Source organism: Bidens hawaiensis, unplaced genomic scaffold, assembly GCF_021521415.1.
Source record: "Bidens hawaiensis isolate Kalapana, Puna unplaced genomic scaffold, B.hawaiensis_p1.1 tig00012466_1, whole genome shotgun sequence".
In the NCBI taxonomy this organism is placed as follows: domain Eukaryota; kingdom Viridiplantae; phylum Streptophyta; class Magnoliopsida; order Asterales; family Asteraceae; genus Bidens; species Bidens hawaiensis.
This window is the reverse complement of record NW_027492016.1, coordinates 679,298-690,170: the sequence shown is the minus strand read 5'-3', so window position 1 is coordinate 690,170 and position 10,873 is coordinate 679,298. Positions and strand designations below refer to the sequence as shown.

General features: G+C 31.8%; 1 protein-coding gene across 1 annotated transcript; it reads left to right on the top strand.

Annotated features, from left to right (window-relative positions):
* The first annotated feature begins 9,156 nt into the window (after nt 1–9,156).
* Nucleotides 9,157–10,873, top strand: LOC143541051 (uncharacterized). Its single transcript, XM_077033966.1, has 2 exons — nt 9,157–9,388; nt 10,241–10,873. The coding sequence occupies exons 1-2, from the start codon at nt 9,239–9,241 to the stop codon at nt 10,871–10,873; spliced, it is 783 nt and encodes a 260-aa protein (XP_076890081.1). The 5' UTR covers nt 9,157–9,238.

The following is a 10,873-nucleotide window of genomic DNA, read 5'->3' as shown; positions in this document are numbered from 1 at the left end:
ACTCACGTAATCAACACCCAAACGTAGAAACTAGAAACAATAACAATGAATAAATACGCGTGTGTGAAGAAGATATATCATATAACTTTTATTTGTTTTTCTTTATATAATTCAAACTAAAATAATCTATATCTATATATACTATTAAAAAATTCATTTTAGCTCATTCTTTATATTCCAAAAACTAGGATAGATACATGGATGATTAAAAACAACAAAAGTTAAATTTAGTAATATACATGATAACATACGTTATAGATTCATAAGATATTAAACAAAATTTTACTATTCATAAATCTCTAAAAGCCCTTTTGAATACAACATTGGATGTTAACTTAATTGTTTAATGGTTTTCTAGTATTAATTATAAGTGAATTAGCAATATATCATTTATAAGTCAAGAAATCCATCACAATTTAAGTAGAGTAGGTAAGCATCTTTAGTTTGAACCATGAGGTATTGGGTTCGAAACTTGTATCAAACAATAATTTATTTTTCAAAATTTTACAAAGTGTTATCTTCATATGAAGATGGTTGTATTTGAAGCGAAACCGGGTTATGGGCTATAACATAACTAAACAGGTTCATGCTCCATATTGAGGAAACTGCTCACATGGCATCTATGTGGCATTCTATGTGGAAACCCTAGAATGATGCCATGTGGGAAAATCATGTTGCTTTAGCATCTATGTGGCATTCTATGTGAAAATCCTAGAATAATGTCATATGAAAAAATCATGTTGCTTTAATATATAGTTAGATTAGATTAGATTAGATAAAAAGCCCTCATAAAATTTGTTACTAATAAAATAATTCAAAATTAAAATCATAATAATCATTTAATCTATATAATAAATATCATTAAAAGCATTCTTTTTGGCTCATTTTTGTGGGTTGATCTTACTATATTTTAAAAATAATAAACCTTTATAGAATTTGTTACTAATAAAATAATTCAAAATTAAAATCATAATAATCATTTAATTGGATGCGTTTTCTCCTAGACAACTAATTATGGACCTGTATACATTTCATAATCCTAAATTACATTCCTTTCTCTCCAACTCACTGTTTACGAATCACCATTTGTTTGGCAGATAGTGTTATGTTTGCTAAAATGAATTATTAATTTTGTGATTATTAAAATGCGTTTTTATATGTGTAGCATTTATTTTAAATAATTTGACACAATACAAAATTTATAAATTGTTCAAATATATAAGCATACACACACACACACACACACAATTGACACCTTCAGATAAAAAAGATTCCGTTTAAGTTTTAGAGAAGACAGTTTTCTGTTGTAGTTAGGTTTTGCAATGATCATCAACAAAATTCTAGGCCGGTCTCTAGCAAGGGTTGGCATATTTAAAATACCCGTTTTACACATGGTCAACTTTATGTAGATTTATCAAGAGTGAAGAGTAGAGACGAACAAAAATAAATATTTATTTTAAATAAGCAAGAGAAATTTGCAAACAAAGCAAAAAAATATTGTTTATAAGTAAAAATTTGTAGCTTTTGAAGTTTATGTTTTAAAGTTTAAAATTTTGCTTGTAAACATTCTACTACGTAATGTCATTTTTTGTAAGTCCATGTCTTTCAGTATTATGCTTTCGTTTGAATATAACTTACAATTATAAACTATATTGCTGTCTCAAAATACATATTAAAAAAATGTTGTCGTTTGAAATTATATATGTTTACTTGAACGATTTTTTATATTTATGCCCGTGTAATACACGAGTCAATAACCTAGGCTTGATAATGAAGAAACAAGTGTTTGATAAATCTTATCTTAAATATATATAAACAAACATTTAAAAGCTCTCTGGTTACTCGCTAAATTATCTCAAGTCACCAGATTGTTTTATTTATAAATGAAGGCTTCTCATACATTTGACCTGAATTCATGGGTATGGTTCTCACCAAACCCAGATAGCTCTTAACGGGCTATAACATCTCATGAAATTAAAAATTAATCAAATATTTGATGTGAAAATCCTATAAAATAGAGATATACTAAAAATTAATATTTGATTTAAAAAAGATATTGTTTATAATTAAAAACAATTTTATAGTAAAAAAATAAGCGGATCATGAGTCTCATCAAACCCAGATAACTTTTAAACCAGGTTATAATATGCTATTTATTTTGAAACGCTTTCATCATCAAAACCTATGTATATTATTAACTTTTTTACAATAAATAAAATTAAAATCTAAAAATATATATAAATATTAGAAATGAATAATGTAAAACAACCCTGATAAAAGAAAAAAATAAAGAGACGGTAGAGAGATTATATAGTTCAAAAAATACACAAAAATAAAAGGATATGTAATCAAGACATTACATAGTATACAATATAGTGGGAGGTCTAAAAAGTAAAAATAGCTTTAGTTATTTTTTTTTTCTAAAGACGAGTGTTTCTCCCTTTTAAGTATTTTGGGATAGAAGTTGGTGTAGTATTTGATTTATAATTTTACTTGTTTCTTATATTTATTTTAGTATGGTATGGATTTGGTGTCCAGACATGCCTAGCTTGCGCCTTGTTCGGGCATCCTTGTGTTCAGGGCATCAACCGACTATTCAAATGCATATAATGGGGGTGGGGTGATAACTCGTGATTTATCACATAGTTTCACTCATTGTTATAACAAGCAATTAGAAATTGTTTTAGATTAGCATGGTTGATAAGAAGTTGTTGAGGAACCGATCATAAGCAAGAATAGAGTATGAGTCGTTAGCTAATATAAATAGTAAATGAACATAAGTGGGAACTGGTCGTTATTAAGAACTGCAGTCAGTAGCAACCATGATCAAAAGTAAATTGGGTTATCAAAAGTTAGTTTGCACCAACAAAAACTTGGGTGATCAATAACATGTCATCATCACCAAATTTAGATTGATAACGAAATTATATTTATGATAACTAAATAATCAACAACGGTTACAATCATCAACTAACACACTTTTTCATCTAGAGTCACGACATTTCAACTTAAACATTATGATACTTCGTTGCCTATAAAAAGAAAGTATTTGGTCTCTTTACAACTTAAACTTAAACATTCAAATTGAACTTCTTTTTTCATTGACGAAACATTGAGATAGTTAAACTCTATGAATTTTCAATTAACACTTTTTACCAATTACTTTAATTTGAAAGTGACGCTCTCTTCGTCTTCTTTCATGCTTTTTGAAAATTGTAAACGGTAGATTCCTATTCCTGTATTTTCATTCTCTCTCTCTTAGGATATGTGTAGTGGAGAAGCTATAAACCGGGGCGATTTTTGACATGTGACGTCCAGTCAGCAAGTGAAGAATTATTGTTTTAGGGGTATAAAAAATTCATTAAATTAATTAAGTAAAAGAAAAATACATTTTAATACATATATGAAAATGGGTTTTGAAGGTTAAGTTGATATATGAAAATGATGAAAATGGTTTTTGAATGTTGAGTTGGTATATGAAAATGATGAAAATGGTTGAATTGGTTTGGTATTTACATTAATTTTGTAAATTATATAGATATTTTTTAAAATTTGACCGTTCAACGGTCATATAGAATAAAATAATAATTTTGTTTAATGTTCACCAGCGACAAAAACACGCCCCCCTATCGCCAATGGGGGTGGTGTTCCTCCTCCTTATAGCCCAAAATCGCCGGGTTTTGCCGTCCACTACACACGACCTTAGAGCATTCCCAATAGCTCTCTTAAGATGATATGAGAGGGTTTTGCAAATTATAGGGTTGGGTTATGAATGCAAATTATAGGATGAAGAGAGAAATATAGTGATTTTTGTAAATTTAGGGAGACTTTGTTTGCGTCAATTTATTTTTTATATTTGTTGAACTAGGTGTGAGTAGAGGAGAGAAAAACTGTAATAATAAATGTATAAAAACGTATTATTTAATTGAACATGAGAGATAAATATAGTGATTTTTAGTGTAATTATAAAGATAGGGATGAGGGACCTGCCGAGAAAGCTCTTTGTAAGGCCTCGAATCTCGAGAACCCCACAGTTGGTATTCATTCTAAATACTTAATGAAATAGTTGAACTTGAAAACCGTTTCTTCCAATAAAACGAACATATCAGAGTGTTAATTTAGCGGAAAACATGAAAAATGAAACAAGTTCCCGAAACCCGAGAATTTTGCCCAAAACCAAATTAAGTATAACTTGTAGAAGTCATTTGAAATAAAATGTTCATAAACAATTCTTCATCCCAGTATGCCCTTCACCGTTCAAGTAACTCCGTGCACGTCCAAGCGATAAGGCATCCTCTTCCTAACCTGAAACTCACACTAACATGCACATAAAGTCAGCTTGAGCTGAGTGAGTTCAAGTTTTAAATAAATATTACCAGTAATGGAAATCATGATAATCATACCAAAAGTTTTTAAAGTAAAAATAAAAGAGTACATTCATTAAGTTATCATTACCGAAGACTAGACATTCTCATCCATATGTAAACATCCTTTAAATACATCCATATATGTATAACAACATATATATATATATATAACATTCACGTATAACATTCAGGGTCCAGCAAACGTACAACCCAAACACGTAACATTCAGCGCATGCAAACACAAAGTAGGCATGCACAACATTTAGTAGTCGAAACGACTACAACATTCTCCAAATAGAGGCCAAACAATAATTTATATATATGTATATACGTTAACATTCCAAGGCCTACCCTATTCTAGCAAGCCTATATAAAATCGTTTAAACATTTCATCCAGTAGGAAATCACTTAGGTGTGCATGCTAGCCCAAAAGTTAAAAGAGTAAAAAGGGCATCATGAACTCACCTGAAATCAATCGAACACATGCAACGAGCTAGGAAATCCCTAAGTGCACAATCACAAGCAAGGGCCTGTAAATTATACACAACGCGTTACTAAACTAGACCGTAAGAAACTCTTGCCTAATGGGCCATTCAAGCCCAACACTTTGGCCCAAGGCCCAACAAATTGGCCCAAGGCCCAACCACTTGGCCCAAGGGTAATCAAATCGAGTCGAATACGCGCGTAATAAACCCTAAAACCATTTGTTAAATGAATCAGCCCCAAATGGACCAAATTCTCATTTTAATCTTTTCATTCATCATGATTATGTCACCCGAGTTGATAGGGTTGACGGTTCCTTTTTACAACTCTCAATTTAACATTTAAACGAAAATTCGCGCACCGCCGACTCGATTGACGAAGCACTAACCAAAACAGCCCCGAGCATCAAAAATTAATTTTTTCCACAGCCCTTAAACCCCCCTAGGGCTGTACAAACTGATTCGGTCGGTCATCCGATCAATTTGTTGGAATACCGTATGCCCGAGACACATAATTAGGTTAATGTGGCTAGTTGTGTTTGATCCAAGTCGGGTCATACCCAATAACGAGTTAGACACACACCAATTATGTATTTGTTAAGATAAGATCTATGAGACAAATACAGAACACGATACATTCAGAAAATCGGGTTTCTGAATACCTACTTGAAAGTGTTAAATAAATTAGTTGGTTAATTTATTTATTCAAATAATTATTATTGGAATGATTATTTAACTATGTGTTCTTTTATAAAATAGTTTATAAAAGATGGGGTGTTTATATATTTTATAAAGTATAAAATAAATAAAAAAAAATATATATATATATTTTGGGGCCGGTTTTGGGTGGGCCCCACACCCCAAAGTTTTGGTCAAAAATCTTGTCATGGATATGGTATAGATGGAGTAAACTTCACTTGACCAAAATACCTAACATATGATGTGAGAAAGGTTTTGTTTTATATCTTTGGAACAAGTAACCAAACATACCTTTCAAGTAACACACACCATTCTTTTTCTCTCTTGTTTTTTTGGTTCGGCCGAAATCTAGAAGAAAAGGTTTGGGTCTCGGTTTCTCGTGTTCAAGCTTCCTAACATAGCTCGGTGTGTGTTGGAGGCTCGGGGTATATTCTGTTTGAGGATTTTCCCTTTGAAAGTCTAGCATCAACATCATCATCTTCTTCAACATCAACTACACTCTTAAAGGGTTAAGAATGTAAGTTTTATAGCTTTGATAGTTTAGTTTTTCCGTATCATTTGATCCTTGTTTCGGGTTTCTCATAAATAGATTATTGGTAATCTTATGACATGAATAAACTAGGTTGTTCATGAACACTTCTTATATAAACTTGTAATATATACATATGTTTAGTTTGTAAATATCACGCTTCCGCCTTAATTAATGACTAGTTAAATGGTTAACTAAGTTTAAAAATTCCATAGAAACCCAACAAATGGTATCAGAGCTGGGATACGGAAAACTAAGCTTCGGGTTTTCGGTTTTATATTTTCCCCTTGAAAGATTTTATACAAAAATAAACATGCATGATTTTTTTGTATTTAATCTTGTTATATTTTTTGGCTTTGTTAAAAAAAAATATATAAAACCGAGTGAAATGGGCCGAAGCCCATTTTGGATGAATGGGCCGAAGCCCATAAGACCTTTCATTGGGCCGAAGCCCATGTGTTTTGGACATGTGGGCCGAAGCCCATAATCTAGTTATTGGGTCAAGCCCAAATGGGTTGGGCTAGGCCCGATAAGATCAAGGGGTTTTGGAACGGGTTCCTAAGACATAACGGGTTATATTTGTTAAAACTAGACCGAGCCGTAGACCAAATGGATGTTTGTTGTGATTGTAATTAATTATTCAAAGTTTCGGTTTGTAATAATTAATTAGGGGCAGTTTTGTAATTATTTATTCATATGGGTATGTAATAAATAGATTATTTGTAATATCTTTATTTTATAGAAAAAAATGTATTAGGACATTTGTTTTGTAAATTTAAAGAAGATTGCAAAATTGAAAGTTTGGGCCTTATTGGGCCGGGTATGGTGATAATGGGTCTCACAAGCCCATTAAGGGGATTCAAGCCCAAAAGGACCTAAGCCCACCTGTTGAGCCCAAATGGAAGCTTATGGAAGCTAAGGCCCAAGTTCAAGCCCAATGACACGTTGAATATATTCTGCCGACAAAAGCACTTTTGAGATTTGTTCATTTCGAATATCTCAGCCACATTAAAAATACAGTTTTACTTTTTCTTAATCTTCTTGGTTCTTTCATTTGCGTTGCAAAATATAATTTTAATTCAACTACTTAAGTTTTTATTACTTAGAATACTTATGGGGAATAAATACGTAAGTTTTTCCTTTCGTAATATTATTGTGATATTTGTAATATGATTATGTGGCCTGTGTTAACTCTCATAAAAATTTTGTTGGTTTAGCCTCAAATATAACACACACAAAATGATTCAGGAGTTTGTACCTAAGTTTTAGAAAAGAAAGAACAATAACATTTGAAATGCAACTTAATTCATTATCCAAAACAACCAAATACATGCATTTAAATAGAAAACAAATAAACAACTAGTCCTACTTTTATGGTCCACAACTCCACACACTTCCATAATACTAGGTCCACCTCTTAATCAAAACTTTAACATGCAAACTGTTATGACCCATCGAAGAACCCATGGCCCGTTTCTGGTAACCCGTCAAAGAACCCATCAAAATTAAACCCAACAAATTTCGTATTAAAGAGATTTGTTGGAAGAAAAAACATAAGAAATTGGTGATGCAAATCAAACTTTAATAATAACCTTAAAATTGTTGATGTGGCATAAAAGTACTAAATTATTTGCATTCACTTCAATTATCAATCATAAATTGTTTCTTTAATTTAGGATCATGGATCCTATAACAGTTTTTAAATGTCGATTGCAAATAGAATAATGAAAATCATGAGAATAGAAAACTTTACCTTTAAAATTAACAAAATAGACAATGAAATTAAGCCGTCACTAAAATAGGCAAATCCAACCGGCAAAATTGGAGAACACGAGTAGCTAGGTTTCAACGGACACAAAAAAACCTAATGGGTTTTACAATAACAACTAATAAAATTAATGCACGTGGGAATATCTTATTCTTATCGTTCTTTATACATATACTAGATTTTATCCCCTGTATTACGGAGGTTGTTTTACATTATTTGTTTTTAATATTTATATATGTCTATTTGGATTTTAATTTTATTTATTATAAGAAAGTTAATAATTAATATACTTGAGGTTTGATGATGAAATTGTTTCACAAATAAATGATATGTTATAATCCGGTTTAAAAGCTATCTGGGTTTGGTGATACTCATTACCCATTTATTTTCTTTATTATAAAATTGTTTCTTAATTATAAATAATATCTTTTTTTAAATAAAATAGGATATTAATTTTTAGCATATCCCTAATTTATAGGATTTTTATATCAAATATTTGATGAGATTAATTTTTAATATAATGAGATGTTATAACCCGTTTAAGAGCTATATGGATTTAGTGAGACCTTTACCCGTGAATTCGAGTCAAATGCGTGAGAAGCCTTCATTTAAAAATAAAGCAATCTGATGGCTTGAGAGAATACTTATTTTACATTTTTCATTTTTTAATATTTACTTTTTAGATTTTAATTTTCTTTATTATAGGAAAGTTAATAATATACTTACGGTTTGATGATGAAAGAGTTTCATAAAAAAATGGTATGTTATAACCCGTTTAAAAGCTATCAGGATTTGGTGACCCATGACCTGCTTATGTTTTTTACTATAAAATTGTTTATTAATTATAAATAATATCTTTTTCTTTTTAAATTGGATATTAAATTTTAGTATATCCCTATTGTATAGGATTTTTTTATCAAATAATTCGTAAGATTAATTTTTAATTTAATGAGATGTTATAACCTGTTTAAGAGCTATCAGGTTTTGGTAAGACCCATACCCATAAATTTGGGTTAAATCAATGAGAGGCCTCCATTTAAAAATCAAACAATCTGTTGGCTTTCATAAAAGGGGGAGCGACTATATCACGACACGTAGGATTTTAGGGTTTTCAATTATATATATTATAGATTACTTTTTTTTAAATGATGACTTATACACCCATATTTTATAATAAACTGTTAATTGAATGGCTACAAGTGAATGGTTGTTTTATCAACATCAAAGAAAAGATCAATTTGTGTATGTATCTTCATGATTTTCCCATGCGTATAATACTTTTCAAAACATTGGGTAATTTATGAGTCTATAAATCCCAAAATATCCTAAAACTCAATTTGTACCATTTTGAGGCGGCTGACAAGGAGATAACCCACTTCCTAGGTTATTAACTATGGCTGATCTGTTCTTCAAGCAAGCAAAGCAATACTGGAAGACTCGACCAGGCTATCCACAACAACTCTTTGATTTCATCGCCTCCAAGTCCCCCACCCACGACGTCGTTTGGGACGTCGGCACCGGCAGCGGCCAGGCCGCCACCTCCGTAAGTTATTTCAAAACCCCCTCACCGCTATTATGTTACTTTAGTGGGGATTGCATATAAATAAAATTAACCTACTAAACTAATAAAGTTATAAATAGCTACTACGATTACAGCTTCTTCTTTTTTTTTTTTTTACAAGACAGTGTACAAGTGTACTTACTCTTATTTTTTTTAAATAAAAGATTATAATCATGAGACAGACAAACGAGCAACAAGCTGCACCGCAATCTTCTTGAATAGGAAAGTCAATCCTACTAAAAACGAAACTTTGGTACTTACGAGCTGAAAAAGTAAATTATAACTATTCTACTTCAAAATTATTCAATATTAATAATTACGTCACATAATTCCTCTAGTTATTTGTATACTTCTCACAATAAAAATCATTGTATTTGATCCAATCAAAAAGTATTCGATGCAATTATTAAAACTCAGACCTATTTATCCCCAGTACCATCCCAGAAAAAATATATCAAAACCGGAAATGGGGGAAAGTATAAACCAAATACTGTATTGATTTTCTCAGCTTGACACCGGTGGGTACTGGTAACATGGAAAACGAATATAGGTTTGGTACTGTGTAGGTGCTGCACCGGTACCGTACCAAAAATTATAGAAACCCAAACTGAGTGAATCTATAAATCAAATAATACGGTACCAACTTTTTCAGTTCGGTACCTATGGGTACAGGAATCATTGAAAATACCAAAACCAGATGATACCAAAACCGAAAACATGCTGATCCAGTTTAGTACTGTATAGTAACAGTACCAGTATTCGATAATAAAAGGCGCATCCTTATTTATTTACTAGCAACTGAATTTCGTGATCGATTGTATGTGTTCCTCATAGCTTGCGAGCATATTCAAAACCGTAATTGGCACCGATACAAGCAAATCGCAGCTAGATTTCGCTCCAAAGCTCCCGAACGTTCGTTACGAATGTACTTCCGCCAGTATTTCAAGGTCTGAGTTAGAAGAAAAGATCGGGACAGAATCATGTGTCGATTTGGTTACAGTTGCTCAAGCACTCCATTGGTTCGATAACGACGCCTTCTACAATCAAGTCAAATGGATACTGAAGAAACCGAACGGTGTAATCGCAGCATGGTGCTACACTATTCCAAAAATCGACGACCAATTCGATCCTGTGTTCCAAAAATTTTACTCGGAATCAAAACCTTATTGGGAATCACAGCGTGGATTGGTGGATGACAAGTATACGAGTGTCAAATTTCCTTTTGAACCGGTGGATGGATGTGATAACACTGGCCCGTTTGAGTTTGAAACGAAGCAGGTGATGAGTTTGAGTGATTTCTTTACGTATATTAGGTCGTGGTCGGCGTACCAAACGGCTAAAGAGAAGGGCGTGGAGTTGTTGAATGATGGTGTGATTGAAGAGTTTAGAAGTGCTTGGAAAGAAGATGATAATGGCGAAAAGTGCCTGACGTATCCGGTTTATTTAAGGATTGGAAAAGTTGGATAA

What these genes read in the sequence shown, in the direction of transcription:
- LOC143541051 (XM_077033966.1), top strand. Translation starts at nt 9,239, where the DNA reads ATGGCTGATCTGTTCTTCAAGCAAGCAAAGCAATACTGGAAGACTCGA. An exon ending in GCGGCCAGGCCGCCACCTCC is followed by an intron (nt 9,389 to 10,240) that starts GTAAGTTATTTC and finishes TGTTCCTCATAG; the next exon opens with CTTGCGAGCATATTCAAAAC.